Genomic DNA, 18,504 nt, shown 5'->3' with positions numbered 1-18,504 from the left:
AACTTCCATACCTCAACATAGACTTAACTTAACACTTAACTATTATCTTTTCACGGGAAGATTGCTATTCCGAAGCATCAGCTTATAAGTCAGTCTGCTAAGATATACAAGACTTAAGGTAGTATTAGCGCTAAGGTGACCGCAACTTCCACACCTTAACATAGACTTAAGGTAGTATTAGCGCTAAGGTGATCGCAACTTCCATACCTTAACATAGACTTAAGGTAGTATTAGCGCTAAGGTGACCGCAACTTCCATACCTCAACACAGACTTAACTTAACACTTAACTATTATCTTTTCACGGGAAGATTGCTATTCCGAAGCATCAGCTTATACGTCAGTCTGCTTAGATATACAAGCCCACACCCACGTCCACGTGACACTGTTCATGAATATTCATTAAGGCGACATAAATTGTATATGATTAATATAACGACAAACCAATTTTGCACCACCAAGCAAGTTTAATTCAAATGCAATACAACCGGCTGTCTTCGTGGAGTTCATGCATTCCACTGATGTGATTGTCATTTTATCACGAGCCTTTATTCTGCAAAACTTTTTGAAAGCCTGGAACCGCTATGGCGAGTCTGCCAAAAGATAATGTAGAACATGATTTAACGTGTATAGACAACAATGGTTAGCTATCATGAAGGAGATAAAGGTGTCAGTGTCGGGGTAAAGTCTGGGAAAAGTAGGACATATGTCATTCCAAACCGTCTTCTTCAGAATTCACGTCATGCCTCATCTTTCATAGTCTGTGTCACATATCAAAGCATTGTCATATTCAATGTTACAAGTAACTTTTGGAACGGAGCTGTACCACAGATGTCAAGACAGTTACCGTGTTTTTCATGTTTACACTGGAAGGTGTGACAATCACATCCATAGGGGGACTATCACTTTCAACTACAAAAGTCCGTTTGAGTCAGAAACGGACGGATGAATTGAAATTTTATCATTGTACAAAATTGCCACATAAATATAAATAGTAGACATGTTTATCATTTACTAATATCCAACAGCTTTCTGATATTTAAAAATTTTCCGGACTCCACCAATAAAGTTTTTTAAGAAGCTATCATCTTTGAAAACGTAAAACATGTTATCTGTCGCAGCGGGGTGAAACCGCAGAAACGGCACAGCCAGTCATGGTGGGGTCATGTCAAAATCTATTTCGGGAGATCTGTCGGTTCCTCGTCTGTCATAGTGTCATACTCACGACTTAAAGGGATGACATGTGGTGCCACCCAAATGTTTCCTACAACTGATAATCATGAGCCCGTAATACGTCCATCTAAATATGATTATTATTAATTCATGCAGTCACGAAAAAATCTACTTTTTACCGAATAATTAAGCAATGCCATATAGTCACTGAGCCGACTTTCAAATGATAATTATCAGTGTCTGTCGTGTTATCCAGTAACATCACCACCAGAACGAAAGAAGGCACTTACGACAAAACGGGTATGTGTTCCCTGTGGTGAGATAGAACTTCCCCTGTCTGTTGGCCCTGTTGGAGAAGTAGCCCATCTGTGGGCAAGTGCCCGCACCACAAGAGTTGCATGAGCCGTCCGTGAAGTCCTTGTATGACGCGCATGGATGCGCAGTGAAGTTGCATTTGGCGTCGGCAAGGGAGGCAACGTAGTAATCATGTGACCGGAGATGGTTGCAGGACAAAGCAACCGGGACGGCTGGAAGTAACACGGTAAATTCGAGGTGACCGGTAAAGCAGCACAGCAACACCAAGTATTCACATAAATTTACATGCATGATGTCACCTGTAACAGGGAACCACTATGATGATAACAGAATTCAGAAAAATCTGAGACATTTTTATTTCTGATAATTATTTTACCGCACTGTCGCCTGTCTCGATCATGACCACCTGGTAACTTCCCTATCAGCTGTAATAGGATCTCTCATCCCTCGTTCGAAAAATGAAAAAAAACCCAACCCTGTTTGATATTGTCATGTCAAATACAAGACATTCATTTGACAAAACATTCTAATTGTTTTCTACGGTGCAGGCAAATGGGACCGACTGTTCATCCAAGAACCTCATTCGTTAGATTGTTTGTATCATTATTTTCACACCGCCGTCACACAGCTTAAAATTGTTCAGTGAGGCTTTAAACAAGAAACAAAGCCCGCCCTTAATAAAGTCAGAACAAGCTCTCCCATTCAAAAAGTCAAAAATGCAGACTTTTCACCTTTGAACTTGAATTCTACGACGTCCAGTAGCCCATGCTCTACCGGTGCTGGACATCCGGGCTGGTTCCCGCCGCCATTAGGATAGAAGTCCACGTGACCCCAGGCTGACATTGTTCCTAATCCTGCAGGTACAAAGTTGTATTATGTCAGACACACCTTAACATGCGGGTAGTGTATTTCAGATTGGCCATTTGTTTACTGCATGTGTAAACATGATGACTGAATGCATTTATGTCCAGCTATATCAGGACACAAGCATAGTATGACGTAGTAAGAGTATCGTACCCAATCAGAACTCATAAATCAATGTTACCTGCGTCATACAGAGGTAAACCGTCGGTGTGGATGTTGTCTACGTAGATGGCGTCAGTTGGGTCCAAACGAACGGCAGGATCAGTTCCTTCAAATAGTGGTCCAGCTGGATCTAGTCCTGGAGATGTTAAACAACGGTCTCAGAGAGAGAATTACAGACTGTCGTCATGGACGATTCCACGAATACACAACCTCAACGTGAGCAGATCATCAGAGAGAAATGAACAGTGCGAATTGCATTGAATGGTTACTTGGAAGCTTTTATTTAACATGGTGTATTTTCTCATTTTACCAGCTTAGGCTGGCCTGAAATAGTTCACTCAACCGTCCTCAGATGACACCTACATGAATGTCCATATTATAATTTGAATGCCCTGTTTTGTCATTTGTCACCCTGGACGTTTTCGGTTAAGAGATGTTCCACCACCGTGTTTGCCGTTATAAGTTGTATGAATAAAATCCGAACCTGAAATTCTTCCAATTCCTTCTATACGTGACCCGACGTAGCCGCTGATGTGAGACCCCAGGCTGTGGCCAATCAGATGCACGTCCGCCATCTTGGCTCCCATCCGGTCACGCGCAATTTCCACTGTCTTTGCGATTATGGCGCCCACCAATCGGGTGTTCGCCACTGATTTGGGGTAGAATTTATGAGCACCTGACCTCCAGTCCACTGTGATGACATTGAAGTTGTCCTTAGGTAAACGAGATACATATGAGTAGTGACTTTCTTCCTCGAAATACTACATACGTCAGAAAGGTGGGGTGGAGTTGTCTAAAGCATTGCATATTGCTATTCTACGTAAGGATTGATGTTTCTGCTTCAAGATGGCTGATAGAGATAGGGCAAGAAGAGATTAACACTTTGCATTGTCATTAAATGTATGTTAAACTCGAGAACTATGACTTTGTGAAAGGGGTATCATTGTGTAGATTTGCGATATAATGCTCAGTTTGGTAATGCTGTGTTCACACTATCACGATTCGTGCCACGATTGAAATTGTGGTCTTAATCGTGGACTTATCGCGGTGGTGATCCCATCAAATCTTATCAGGTCAGTCGTGGCAATCGTGTTGATCGTATAAACATTCTGGACGGTTCAAAAATTTTCTACGATCAACAAGATCAATTGTCAGTCGTAATCGTCGCTCCAGATCGTATTGAATCGTAACAAAGTTCAATATATCGCATCTAATCATGCATCCAGATCGTGGAGATCAGAATCAATCGTAGGCAAGAAAAATACAGTGGTTGTGTTCACTCTCTAGAAGTTCCAGAAACAGTGAAGTCCATGGTCAGTCCGGCTGTACATATACCCGTCGGGGTCCAATCGTAGCTCAAATCGTGATCACCTCCATCGTGATCGTGAAAACATTACAACCACAATCGTATCCTATGGCAACAGAGCTCATCGGTTCGTGATGAACGTATTGAGACGAACGAACACATACCACATCTACCCAACTCGGGGACCCCGATCGCGATGATCATGTCAGATCGCGACCCATCGTGGAGTCCATAGGGACAATCCTATCACAACGTATGTGATGGTACTTGAACGGGAGATCAGATCGTGACAATATCGCATCCAAGGCAACAAATTGTATCAGAACGTATCGGCTCGCATCACCTCGTACCCAAACTTTCAGAGATGTTCCACAATCAGCAACGAATGGTCAGTCATGGCATTCGTAACGAATCGCACGACAGTGTGAACCTAGCATAACAGTAGTAGCTGAGAGCCTGCACAAAAGTACTTACGATCAGAAGATACTTCGTAGTATTGGTCACCCATGGCACATCTGCTTCACTGAGATATCCATGGACAATTATTTTTGTTTTCTCTTTAACGTCCAATAAACTGTTTATGATAGTGTCCTCGTTTTTGTAGTCTAATACCTGTCCTTGACCTTTACTTCTTCTCGTGTACAAGGTCAAGGTAGCGTTCACGTCATCAGGCGAATCCGGAAGTTCGCGAAACGAGTTGTCAAAGCCATTGTCCAGGGAGAAACATCCTAAGTCATCATAACAAACTGATCCTTTTCCAAACAAAACGCCTGGAAGTAATAATGCTATAAATAATAACGGTACATATAGTTACATTTAAACATTGCCATGGAATTTTCCTGTCATTGTAAATTGGTCCGGCTTTCACATTAGGCATTATCAACCGGGAATAGTATGATGTCAGTATCGATGTTGAAGCAATGGCACCAATGTAGATTGGTTGTATCTACTATCAATGCAGATAGTGCTGGTTGCGGTTGCTGTCAATGTACACAGTGTTGGGTGTAGTTGCTATCGAGATAGACAGTGTTGGTTGCAGCTGCTGTCGAGGTAGACTGTGTTGGTTGTAGTTGCTGTCGATGTAGACAGTGTTGGTTGTTTAGATGAACCCGTGTTTGTAGTAAGATGCTGTTATCAATTAAAGTAGTATGTGTCTAAGGGGTTTTTTTGTCCAGAAAGTTTATTCAATATGTAACTCTACTGCAACTGTTTTTAATCATAGGGTGTCTATAAATCCTAGTAGCAGAGACACTGTATGCTGCCATAGTCCTTACTGAAGTCATTAATGTGGAGACTAAAGTTTTAATGTCAGCAAAGAGACAGACAGTCAAGGGATGTAGGAATCTGTGAGAATCTAGCAGGCCAATGTTGACAGGTGTTGATATATTGTTTCTATAACATCACAATACTAAACAACGTTACACTTGCAAAAACATTTAATAATGAAACACAATTAAACATAAACTGTCTGTCCTTATCATTAATGCGTTTCACCCTATACATGTACATTTCTAGTCAATGTTTCTGAGCAAACCCTGACAAGAACCTTTGCCTGAAACTTGCACTTGACAAACACGCATGCGCAGGCAGGCCTTATTCCAATGTCTGGCGCATGTATGGTATAAGGGAAGTAACTATGTCTCCTCGTGATTCTGGTTATTAACAAGATGCAATGCTCCCACTGTGATCATTAAACGTAATCACTCACTCGCTCACATCAACCGATGACACTCACAATGGAAGGAGCACAAGAAACGACACAAGTGAGGCCATGAAGTCCAAATATGTAACAGGTTGCGAGGAAGTCTAAACATTTATCGTTTTCTGAGAAAAAGGTTTAGTACTTTTTCAAAAGCTGTACCGTCTGACCCAGTAGTATCAAAGCAAAATTATTCCTAATTTGTATTACTAGTTACCTAGTTCTCTCATGTGATCTTGCAAATGTTACTGGCGTGACCAGTACAGTCGTTTGTAAACATGAAGCCATTCCTAACATTAACTCCTCCATACAGGTTTTCAAATTTCCGGATTAAGGGCGAGTTGGATTTTTTTCTTATTTGACACAAAAAAGCATCGTACCTTCCGTCCCCAGAACGAGGGTTCCCAGCAGGACGTACAGTGTAGTCATCGCCATGGTGTTGTTGGACTGGGACGGTAGGTGATTACAGGTGTTGTAGATAACATGCTCATTCTCACCTTATCTTGACACACCTTTCCAAAAACTTTTTGAAAACATGTCAGCTATCTTTGTCACCAACTTGGTGAATCTCCAGGGGACACGTCAAGTTGTATGTCTCTCGCGATCAGAACAGTACATGCGTTGATAAATTCAACTTTTACGGACATAGCATAAATGCATGCATAAAATCCCCCACAACCACACTGCGACGTAGGGTGTTATCTTGCCACAGGAGCATACTTGTCACAAAGTATCAGCTTATATGTCCGCTGTCCTTTGTAACCTACCACGTGACATAATTAAGAGATATTCATCATGTGTGAAATTATGACAAAAACTGTACACGACAAAGCAAGTTTCATTCAAAGTCAATACAGATGAGGCTGTCTACATGGTGTTCACGTGATCCACCGGAGTGCTTGCCATGCTTTCACATTCTTTTATTCTGCAAAAGAATCTTTTGAACGGCGTATTCCTCAGGGCGGTTGCCTATGACGTATCTGCCGAAAGACAAGGTCAAATATTATCACAATTCACCTCAGGCCATCAGAATAGCATTGTCATAATTAATGTTTTAAGTTATCCTTGGAAAAGATCTCAGAATTCTGTCCCTCAGAATTCTGAAGTGTGCAATGGTACATTTCGATGTTTTTCACATCAATTATTGAAATACTTTTGAGATGGAAGGTGTGTTTATGTGACACACAATGGTTGACAGTTTTATGTTGTAATTACGGTTATAGTGAGAACTTTCTTCCATTTTATTCAGCAAATAAAGTGCCTGAAAAAATTTAGATGTGAATCCTATAACCTTTAGCATAAAAAGATTAAATTTAAATAAATAAATAAAGATCACATGATGTGACACATGTACTCAAAATATAGGTCAGTTCCTGATACTTAAGCACTAATGTACCCGTAAAGTAACCTTTCAAACTTTACCAGTATATAACTGTCAATGTCGTTCTATCACCCCGCCAGAATGAAAGAAGGCACTTACGACAAAACGGGTATGTGTTCCCTGTGGTGAGATAGAACTTTCCCTGTCTGTTGGCCCTGTCGGAGAAATAGCCCATCTGTGGGCAAGTGCCCGCACCACAAGAGCTGCATGAGCCGCCAGTGAAGTCCTTGTATGAAGCGCATGGATGCGCAGTGAAGTCGCATTTGGCGTCGGCAAGGGAGGCAACGTAGTAATCATGTGACCGGAAGTGACTGCAACCCACTGATGCAGGAAATGCTGGACAGAAAATAAATTGCAATAGCCGATATGACGAATAAATACATACATCATATACATCAAGCTGCAACATGCATGCGTCATGTCATCAATCAGTGTTTGTTTTTTGGCTGGTACATGGCTGTAGATAATCCTATTTGGATCTGGTAATCCAAACAATCTATGCAACTGGGATGCAATGGCATGTATCAAAAAAGCCAGTCAGCCTGACCACTCTATCCAGTTAGTTGCCCCTTACGACAAGCATGTGTTGCTGAAGACCAATACTAACCTGTTTACGGTAGTACATCTGACATGGATCTAGTATTTACATAATGCAGAGTAAAACAAAAAACATGTTTTTATCTGATCAGTATGATTTCACCAACCGAACATAGTTATTATTGTTATTATTTGACATGAGAAAAGTTTTTTCCAATTAGTTCCAAACTGCATTCACTTGACGAAAACCGTTTTGATTTTTCGCTCATTGTAACCACAAATGAAGCCGATGATCCTGTGCTTGTTTAGATGAACCCGTGTTTGTAGTAAGATGCTGCTAATAATATCGTATGGTCTGGCTATCTGTCGTTGGCGATTGCCCGTCACCCATGATGACAATCCTCAAATAGTCTGTTCCAAACACCATTATTCACAGACCACCGTCACATAGCTTAACATTATTGAGTGAGGCTTCGCGGAATAAGCTCTCCCATTCAAAAAGTAAAAAAATGCAGACTTTTCACCTTTGAACTTGAATTCTACGACGTCCAGTAGCCCATGCTCTACCGGTGCTGGACATCCGGGCTGGTCCCCGCCGCCATTAGGATAGAAGTCCACGTGACCCCAGGCTGACATTGTTCCGAATCCTGTAGGAACATAGTAATGTTATATCATACACACTTTAGTGAGTGAAGGAGTTTAATTTTACGTCGTTTTAGCAATATCCATTTGCCCTTGTGGGTAATTAAAACCTGGTCTTCAGCGAACGAGCGAACACCACAACCACTAAGCTATCCCATCGCCCCAATACACACCTTAACATGTGGTAATCTCTTTCACGTAGCCGAGTTTAAGTATCGTACCCAATCAGAACTCATAAATCAATGTTACCTGCGTCATACAGAGGTAAACCGTCTGTGTGGATGTTGTCTACGTAGATGGCGTCAGTCGGGTCCAAACGAACGGCAGGATCAGTTCCTTCAAACAGTGGTCCAGCTGGATCCAGTCCTGGAGATGTTACACAACGGTCTCAGAGAGGGAAATACAGACTGTTATCAAGGACGGTTCCACTAATAAACACCATCAGTGACCGAGGGTGAAATGAACCTTCCGAAATGCAATAATGATGACTTGGGAGTTTCAATTCATTTTGGCATGTGTACTCATTTTGCAAATTTATACTGACATTTTCAGACTGAAAGAAAATATTTGTATGTATTTATATGTATGCGAGTACAAACATTTGAATGCTCTGTTATGGAATGTGTCACTGTATGAATCAAATCCGAACCTGAAATTCTTCCAATTCCTTCGATACGTGACCCGACGTAGCCGCTGATGTGAGACCCCAGGCTGTGGCCAATCAGATGCACGTCCGCCATCTTGGCTCCCATCCGGTCACGCGCAATTTCCACTGTCTTTGCGATTATGGCGCCCACAAGTCGGGTGTTCGCCACTGATTTGGGGTAAAATTTATGAGCACCTGACCTCCAGTCCACTGTGATGACATTGAAGTTGTCCTTATGCAAATAATACATAAAAGTGATGAATTTTATACAAATGCTACATATATCACAGAAGGGAACATGGGACAGGGACATAAAGGGGTCTAAAACACTGCATATAGTTATTCTATACTCTAATCATTGCGGTTTCTATCTGTTGATGGATGACAGCTCGGACAGAGAGCGTTTAACACCTTGTAACCTATATGAATAAATTTGTGATTAAATTCGATGAACTCTGACTTTGGGAAACATGTATTGTTCAGGTCGTGTGTAGATTTGAGGCAAAATGTTCAGTTTAGGTTCAGTACTGATTGGGATGTCAGAAAATACTTACAAGTAGAAGAAAGTATTTTGTTGAATTAGTCACCCAAGGCTCATCTGCGTCGCTGCGATATCCATGGACGATTATTTTTGTTTTCTCGTTAACGTCCAATAAACTGTTTATGATAGTGTCCTCGTTTTTGTAGTCTAATATCTGTCCTTGACCTTTACTTCTTCTCGTGTACAAGGTCAAGGTAGCGTTCACGTCATCAGGCGAATCCGGAAGTTCACCAAACGAGTTATCAAAGCCATTGTCCAGGGAGAAACATCCTAAGTCATTATAACAAACTGATCCTTTTCCAAAAAAGAATCCTGAAAATAATGGATTTGAATGATAGTGGAACGTGCAGTTACATTGCAATGTATGTCTCCTGTGTTATCCCGAAGTCAGCCACTGCTTGTTGTTGCTGTGTTACCAATAAAGTCAGTCCCTGTTATGTCTGTGGGCAGTTTTGACTGCAGCGGCTATCAATTAAGATAGTGTTGACAGCAGTTGTTATCTCTGTGGACAGATCTTTATGCAGCTGCAACCAATCAAGACAGTGTTGGCTGCAGCTGCAATCAATCAAGACAGTGTTGGCAGCAGCTGTTCTCAATGTAAGCAGTGGTGGTTGCAACTGTTATCAATGTGAAAAAGTGATGGTTGGTTCTGTTATCAAAGTAGGCAGTGCTGGACGTAGCTGTTATCATTGCAGACAGCCGTAATGCTTCAATATATCACGTGGTCTAGGTATCCACGTGTAATAACGCATTCTAGAGGAATAGTGTTGTAATGTGTTCTCGCCCCCATAGCCATCATGTTTTAGGATCACTTTGAAAACACCTTTAGCGAAAAAGTAGACAGAGAATCGTGAAACCTGTTAGACGGACGTGTAACAATGTTATTCTGAAAGTAACACGACATAATTTGTCAAAGCAAATGATACTACAGGGTTGTATGAACTTTATCGTATCTCTTCATATGAAGATGCTGAACACTGCGGTTTCGCTGCAGGTGAGCATTACTGAGCGGACGATGCCCCTTGTAATAAACCAAGAGATAATGCTATTTGATGGCGTCTCGTAAACAAGCCAGCATTTGATGCTTCTAGAAATGATAACACGCAATAAACCAAGGGACCAATCCTGGCCAACGGATCCATGAAGTTAAATACGATCTGCAATGTTTCCTGGCGACTGACTCTAACCCAGACATGCCACCAGGGTCTGCCGTTTGTAAATATGAAGCCGCGCCCTAACATCAAACCCTAACCCCATCCCAACCCCGACAGATGAAGTTTCTTGATTAACGGAGTCAGGAATGAGACTCGTTCACTTCGTGTGTGCTTAACAAACTCGTGCATCCTACCTTCCGTCCCCAGAACGACAATTCCCAGCAGGACGTACAGTGTAGTCATCGCCATGGCGTTGTTGGACTGGGACGATTGGTGATTACAGGTGTTTTCGGTAACACGCTCATTTACACCTTATCATGACACACCCTGGTGTTATGGTCACTCATGTCCACTGCCTCGGCTCATGAACAGGCAAATGTCTTTTTATCTTTTTCTAAAAGAGGGCACGTGAACATTTTTGTCTGTTGCTTTCATAACAGTACATATATTTCTACATTCAACACGCACGCACACACGCTTAAGATGACTTCTATACATACATGAACGGCGTTGAAATTTGTTCAAAGATTTTCGCAAAACTTCCGATTCAAAAAAAGAGATAACTCTTAATGGGGTTTCTGTTTCTTTTTGATGGGAGTATTTATAACTATATAACTCTGTATATAACTAATCGATGCTGACGTCCACGGTCACCTCCATATATGACAAGCATGGCTCCATGGAATGATACAACAAAAAAATGTTGAGAGATAACTGTATTCGACATTCTCTACAACAAGCCAAAAGAACTTCCGTTGTTTGAATTCGTGTATTTTACGCGTGTAGTGTTTAGCAATAGTAAGGTCCGTGGGCTGACGTCTTGAGAAAGAACGATCCGTGTTTGGACGGAGAGGCGTGGTACCCCATGTGACTGCAGCCATGGCTGCCACATGACGTGCAGTGGCCTTGGTTGTAGGCTTGTTGTGTGCAGGGATAGGCGGTGTAGCTGCAGTGGTTGTTGATGGAGGATGTGAAGAAGTCACGCACGCGACTGTGGCTGCAGGCGGCGCCATCTGTCAGCTCTGTAAGTAATCATTTCAATTCTTTAATTCACTTTCGACTTCTTTAATTTTTGTGTTTGACTGATACAGAACAGCACTTGCTTCAACGTTGCAGTCAAGTGTATACGGCGTTCATATGACATATACGATCTGTCGAGTAATGTGACACTGCACACCCCACGTTGATCATTATACATTATGTAAATATAAGCGACAGTACCCATAAACAACGCATTTTCTTGAATCACCATCAAACAATGATACACACGGAACTTAAATAAGCATCCTTTTAGAACAGTGAGAGAAAATTACTGACTTCAGCACTGCCTTGTATGCACTGAACGTCATAAATGCCAACAAAGTTGATTTGTAGAATAGGTTTTGCAATTAGTATTGTCCTGGCACGACCCATTATTGTATGTGCCGTATCTCTCTGTCTGTACAGGCCATTTGAAATCTACCAAGCCGTTTGACACCGATATCTCGTACATCCGCCTCGTGCGTGGATGACCCTTCTTCACAGCATGCAGCCAATGAAACTGCTAATTCATTCCTAAGGTATTGCCGCCACTCCTCAGGCCATTCTGCCTCCAGTTTACCCAGGAAGGATACTTGATTCCAAACGACCGCCAAGAATGTCCAAGATATGTTCGAACTATCCACCAGCTCGGGGCATCATGTGGGCCGGCAGAGAAAATGGGCACAACAAGAATGCTCTTGATGTTGCGCTGGCCATTGAGATTTCGCTGTAAGTCATCAGTGTCAAGTTACATCCAGGAGAGACACATTCCCACATTAATGTTCCTCGGCGCATAAGCAGTGATTTTGCGTCTCCACACTCTAAGACGACCATCAGCAACATGAACCAGCAACATGTATTCGTCTGACCAATTGGTCCGTCTCCAAGGCCGTAGCTTCCACCTCAGACGTTGCCTTTGATGTTCACAACCCTGTAGACCTCAAACCAAGCTTCCTTCCTTGGTGGCCCTGGCCTCGACATTCCCTGTTTGTAAGTGTACTAATACGTCTACTGATGGCAGTGTGCCTGTAACCACTCTGACGCCCTGCGTCCTTGAATGACATACTAGCTGCTTGTATATCTGTTATAGCTTGGTTCTACTGAAAATCGTACCATGCCATTTTGGACGGATGAAATGGAAGGCAAGTTCAAAACTTTCATACCCTTTAACGGGATACTGTTTTTTCATGATACAAGAAAGCAGCATGCTTCGCGTGCACATTGGCTCTGTTTTTCGTAAACCCTCCACAATGAAACCTGGTATTTTATTTCCTGAAATGTGCTACTAAACAATGACATAATAGACACATCGTCACCATCGCTATCTTCACCACTATGATAAAATACATCGGGTGCTTGATTAGTTTCCATGTGTATACACGTGTATGGTTGCAAGGCTGACATTTTGCTCAAAATAGAGGGATCTTACTTATTGAAGATGGCATAGTTATCAATCGCAATGACAAAACAGGACTTACTGGACATGCCGCCAGTGACGAGGCTGAAGAGGTGGTTACCAGCGTTGGCGGGGCATCCTGGCTGGTTGAAACCGCCGTTGGGGTAGAAATCAGCATCTCCAATCGGCTTAATGAGGCCGAATCCTAGTGGTGAACAATCACAATATCTGCATATGTATTTTACAACAAGACCATATTTACGTAGTTTCTCTGATACTGATGTAAGAATGACGATTTGACTCGCCCTCTTTCAAGGTTTCAAGAACCTGGGATCGCCAGGCTGTGTGTAACATGATTTCAGTTGATTCAAATATTGAAAGTGTGTAATATTTATTTTGAATCATTATTAGTATTTCGTTTGTTTAAGCCTAAGAAAACAATATCCAATAGGATCTTCGGAATGATTACACAAGTTATAATATCAGCAATACTACTGTCACCATGTTGGTGAAAATGGTTTCAACAAAGCGGCACATACGTTCAATAATACCAAACGTCTCACCAAGCTTCAACAGTGACTCTCCATCTGTGTGGATGACATCGACAAAGTTGGCGTCGGATGGATCCAGGCGCACGCGTGGATCGTAATTCTCAAAGGAGGGACCAGCCGGATCCAAACCTGAAACGTGTGTTGCTGAAAATCAAAGCTTGAAGCGACCAGCTTTACGACACCTGTCCTGTAATAATTCGTGTTCCGTTCAACATGAAGTAAGCAAGTAAGTAATTACACTGGGGTGATAGCAATGCATCTGTAAATAAATATATAAGATTAAGAAACCCCGTAAAAAATTATCCAGAACGGTTAAGATTGTGATAGATTTGCTGAACAGCAAAAGAAACGCAACTTTGGCTTTTTTCCAAGTTGTTAACTAGAGGACATAAACAAGAATGCCTTCTTTTATCAGATTTCAATGTTTCGAAACTTGCGTTTCTTTGCTCTTCATTATAATATTATATACTGTGTCTCCGTGATATCTTTGCAGGAAAGCATTACTATTTGCAATCAGATATGGTGAACGTTCCAAGTTTTTGTTTTTGCTCTCAGTGCGTTCTTTTCAAGACGGGTGTACAATACACCCTGACGTTGGATGCAGTCCGGAAGATCACGGAACAAATAGGTTTCAAAAATATATACGACCCGTGTTTGTAGAATATGTCATCCTCTTTTCATATTACAAACCTGTGATACGGCCAAGACCTTTAACTATCTCGCCGGCGTAGCCGCTAATGTGGGAACCGAGACTGTGACCGATGAGATGGAAGCTGGAGTAGGCGGAGCCTGCAGAATGAAGCGTTTTGATCATGTCAGCAATCACGGCGCCGACGACCCTGGTGTTGGCAGCGGCCTGAAAGTAGTTGGTTTTGGCAGCCCCCTTCTGCCAGTTTATGGCGATGACGTTACAGTCCTCCTGCAAGACGCACTGGTTAGTAAGTACTGTAGGTCGGCAGGGTTAAAACATTGAAACACTGTGGGCAATCATTTCATGCTTCCTGTCGTGACCAATGATCGAGGAAAGCAGGTAAATCTATGTAATGCTGACAGTACTGTATTAGTAGGGCGTCTGCCCAGAGAGAGAGACGCTCGGTCGCATAATATTGGCTCACGCCCAATGACTTGTCGTTACCCTGTCTGGTGCTAAGCAATAAGGTAATACAACATGGACTGGTCAACTCGTAGTCTGTGTCTGCCTGCGTATTCATGTTAACCCGTAACATGGTATCTCACTAGAATCCAGCAACTGTCGGGGCATGTTCTGAACTCACACACATGGACGTGTAAATATCTGTACCCCTGTGTCACGTTATCTCGTTATGTATTTTCTAAGTACTATACGTGTGTGAGAAATTCCTGAGCCATCTTGTTGATCCACGTGGATCGTCCATTGTCCGTGTACCCATGTGTGATCATCATTGTTTTATGAGCATGGTTGTAGTTGGACTGTTGGACGCTATGGGAGTCAGATTCTTTCAGGATCTGCGCATTTCCTTTATTCTTCCGTGTGTATAGCAGGAACTCTATGCCCTGAGAGTCTGGAGATTCGGGGAGGAACCTTTTGGCATTGTTGAATGGGCTAGAGTTACTGAAGCATCCGTACTTTCCGTAGCACTTGGAATTAGTGAAGAGAATGGCTGCAATCAAACATTTATCCTTTATTTCAGTCATTCTTGTCTCAAATGGTTCCAAATGTTCTCAAATGTAACATCAAAGTTTGTAACATGCAAATTCCAAACTGCTGGTTGTATCATCTGCGTATGGGCCGGAGACCACACATGCTGAATAATCAAACTGAACTGAATTCTAACTGGATGCCAACCATTAGCTGTAATAGATAAGCGCCCTTGGTCGATAAAGATTATGGCGACCGGTACTTCGAGAGAGTAAATAAATGTGGTATATTTCAATTTTTTCTCTAATGTTTAGACTTGCATTGCAGTGAAAACTGCCCTTGAAGATCCGGGGTAGAATGAGTTTTTAGCAATCCATGCTTGCCACAAAAGTCGACTATATTTGTCGAAAGAGACGACTAACCGGACCGGGTGGTCAGACTCGCTGACTCGGTATATTCATGTCATCGGTTCCCAACTGCGCAGATTGATGCTCATAGCGAAAACATGCATCGCTGTAAAACATCAGCTGTATTGCTGTAATGTAGGGAGTGAGTGAGTTTAATTTTACACCACACTCAGCAATATACCAGCTACATGTCGGTGCTCTGTAACTGATCGAGTCTGGACTAGACAATCTCGTGATTAACAGCACGAGCATCGACTTACGTAATTGGGATTCGACATGTGTCAGGCAAGCCGGGATGACCACTACTACCCGTTACAAGTATGGATTACTGAAGATCAGTTCTAACCCGAATCTTAATGGGTCCGTAATGAATGGAATATATACAGTTTTTAAAATTTGACATTATTTCGATTATTCCTTGTAATGTAGGGAATAATCGGAATAACGTCAAATTTTAAAAATTGTATTAACATTAGTCTCTAGTTACGATTTTATGATTATGTGAGAAGCGACAAAACGCTTACATTCATAAGAAGGCTGAGCCAAAAGCATAGATCGATCGTACAGTTGTGACTATATCGTGAGCAGACATTTGTTTCAGCAGGATTACAGCTGTATGATATTTTCTGTAAACAAATCGGATCTTAACCAGACAATGCAAAGACTGTCGCCAATCAGTTTGAGACAGTGATGATAAGAGATGTTCATCAAAACGGTAAGCGCATCCTGCCCAACAAACAGCCACTGGCAGAGACGCATGACAGGAGACATTATGGCCGATAACGATTTCAAAGCACGATAGAGGTGTGATGGGAAACTTCAATGTGGATGTATTTTTATTAGAAGTGCGTAATATGGCACGGTGTGTCTCTGTTGAGACGGAAAGATAGGTCAACAGGGATCAATCGACTTTCCGGAAAACGGGCAAAATCAGGAACGAGAACTTATGTGCAAGTTGTGCATCTTGCTTCATCATTTGCTTGGCTTCATATGTATGTATGTATGTATGTATGTATGTATGTATGTATGTATGTATGTATGTATGTATGTATGTATGTATGTATGTATGTATGTATGTATGTATGTATGTATGTATGTATGTATGTATGTTTGTATGTATGTATGTATGTATGTATGTATGTATGTATGTTTGTATGTATGTATGTATGTATGTATGTATGTATGTATGTATGTATGTATGTATGTATGTATGTATGTTTGTATGTATGTTTGTATGTATGTATGTATGTATGTATGTATGTATGTATAATGCAAATGATGAAGCCAAGGAGGAAACATATGATGAGATATGAAATTAAAGGAGAAAGTGGCAATTTATTCCATACCTTTCGAAATGTTTCATCTGTCAGGATATATATATTTCTCAGATGCATTCACTAGTGCTATGCTCGCAAAATGGAATATCCCCTACTCTTTTTGAATGGTACATTTCCCGATCCTCTACTTTCTGTGAAGAAAATGATAGTTTGCTTCAACTTTATGATCCATTAACAGTATTGCTAAAGTCGTGAGTTTCCACGAAACGTCTCCCGAAGCATGTCTTCTTGTACACACTGGAATGAAAGTACACCACGTCAGTCCTAGTACACCTGTCAATGTTTTGGAAAAAAACATAACCAGGTCAGAGCTTCGTCTGTCCATATACTGGAGCTAAAGGTAAGGGTTGCTTAGGATGTAATCAGACAAAAACAGCCCTACTTTTCTTCGAACCCACAACCCGATCACGATTTACTATAATGCTCACCGTATGTGCCACCAAACAGACAGAGCAGGAGAGGAAGCAACATGGCTGGCAAGAGTGCCGACACAGACTGACCACAATCTAGAATATTCTTGGTCTTATCACTGAATCGTGATAGACAGTACATTAAGTATTCATGCAATAATACATGACTTGAAATAGTTGTACTCGTCGTTACATATTCATGAATTTTACTTCCGTGAGGACATTTGAAGACGGTTGCGCTGGAGTAGCCTAGTGGTTAAAGCGTTCGCTCGTCACGTTGATGACCCGGGTTCAATTCAGAACATGGGTTTGCTGTGTGAAGCCCATATCTGATGTTCCCCGACGTGATATTCCTGGAAAGTTGCTAAAACAGATGTAAAACTAAACACGCTCACTTATATCTGAAAACATTCACAGCGCCTTGTGATAGATATATCATAAGATGTTAACTGGGCACCATACCTGTACAACTGCCTGTTGCTCCTCAAAGTCAGGGATCGTGCAAAGGAGTAACGACGACTTGAACATAATCTTACAAATAATCATACTTATGATATGAATACATGCTATCCAAAAACGAAAAGCATCGACGAGAAACCCGTTGTGAAAATATTACATGTTCAAACATATTTAACTCGTCCACAAATACACGTTGGTGCATGAAATCTTACACCAGTTTAGAAGGAGGTAATGTCTATACAACCAGGTGGATGCTTTCAGGTAACGGAGACGTTGAGCGCGATCGTGACGACATAACACGACGTCGTGTTTCCTGACTCTTAGACCAATCTCTTTCAGCCTGTTCCGTACAGTTTGCCCGGATATCCTCTGAAGTCCAGGCACCCTGGTTGTTGTACTTCCATCCCTGGCAGTACGATCACGCAACTGTAGTACCCGGATGTACCGATCTTTGGATGCAGTGGTAACTCGAGGTCTGGCTGTACGGGGACGGTCATGTGTTATACCTGTTTGGTTGCAACGAGCTGCAAGGCATGATATCTTACTCAGACTAACGAGCTGCAAGCCATGATATCTTACTCAGACTAACATTCAAACGCCTGGCAACACAAGACTGGTAATCTCCAGCGTGCATTCTTTCAATGGCGATGTTCCGTGTCGCAGAGCCAAGACATGACGTAATGATTTGACCATTCAAAACGAAAGCCAATTTCTGAAAGTAATCTGGGTTTTTATTGCCAGACAGTGAATGCTGTTTGCTGCACAAATTCAACTGGAACGTGATTGTTGTTGTGTTGTTGCGATGTCTTTCTCATCCTAGTAAGAAATCTCATCAAAATCAACACTCAACAAAAATCGATTTTTTTACATGTGTAATTGTGTAAAGTC

At 41.8% G+C, this 18,504-nt stretch overlaps 2 protein-coding genes across 3 annotated transcripts; both read right to left on the bottom strand.

The window, feature by feature from the left end:
* Positions 1 to 445: 445 nt before the first annotated feature.
* Positions 446 to 6,003, bottom strand: LOC137290487 (pancreatic triacylglycerol lipase-like). Its single transcript, XM_067821458.1, has 7 exons — positions 5,898 to 6,003; positions 4,293 to 4,588; positions 2,997 to 3,225; positions 2,532 to 2,648; positions 2,218 to 2,340; positions 1,462 to 1,698; positions 446 to 591 (listed from the first exon to the last, which is right to left on the bottom strand). Exons 1-7 carry the CDS (start codon positions 5,950 to 5,952, stop codon positions 581 to 583), a joined length of 1,068 nt encoding a protein of 355 aa, XP_067677559.1. The 5' UTR covers positions 5,953 to 6,003; the 3' UTR covers positions 446 to 580.
* A 336-nt stretch (positions 6,004 to 6,339) lies between these two features.
* On the bottom strand, positions 6,340 to 17,294 carry LOC137290723 (inactive pancreatic lipase-related protein 1-like). Of its 2 annotated transcripts, XM_067821819.1 has the most exons (9): positions 14,076 to 14,286; positions 13,398 to 13,514; positions 12,917 to 13,039; positions 9,278 to 9,576; positions 8,727 to 8,955; positions 8,327 to 8,443; positions 7,960 to 8,082; positions 6,998 to 7,234; positions 6,340 to 6,497 (listed from the first exon to the last, which is right to left on the bottom strand). In XM_067821819.1, exons 1-9 carry the CDS (start codon positions 14,197 to 14,199, stop codon positions 6,487 to 6,489), a joined length of 1,380 nt encoding a protein of 459 aa, XP_067677920.1. In that variant the 5' UTR covers positions 14,200 to 14,286; the 3' UTR covers positions 6,340 to 6,486. The 2 variants fall into 2 exon arrangements, with proteins under 2 accessions (XP_067677920.1, XP_067677921.1); XM_067821820.1 differs by lacking the exons at positions 6,340 to 6,497; positions 6,998 to 7,234; positions 7,960 to 8,082; ... (1 more) ...; positions 8,727 to 8,955; positions 9,278 to 9,576 and adding exons at positions 11,120 to 11,440; positions 14,730 to 15,025; positions 17,176 to 17,294 and having other exon boundaries at positions 14,076 to 14,304.
* Between the last annotated feature and the right edge of the window lie 1,210 nt (positions 17,295 to 18,504).

The sequence above is a fragment of the Haliotis asinina genome, chromosome 7 (genome assembly GCF_037392515.1).
Source record: "Haliotis asinina isolate JCU_RB_2024 chromosome 7, JCU_Hal_asi_v2, whole genome shotgun sequence".
NCBI lineage: Eukaryota > Metazoa > Mollusca > Gastropoda > Lepetellida > Haliotidae > Haliotis > Haliotis asinina.
Note: the sequence above shows the minus strand (reverse complement) of the source record. Positions and strands in the feature narration are given on the sequence as shown.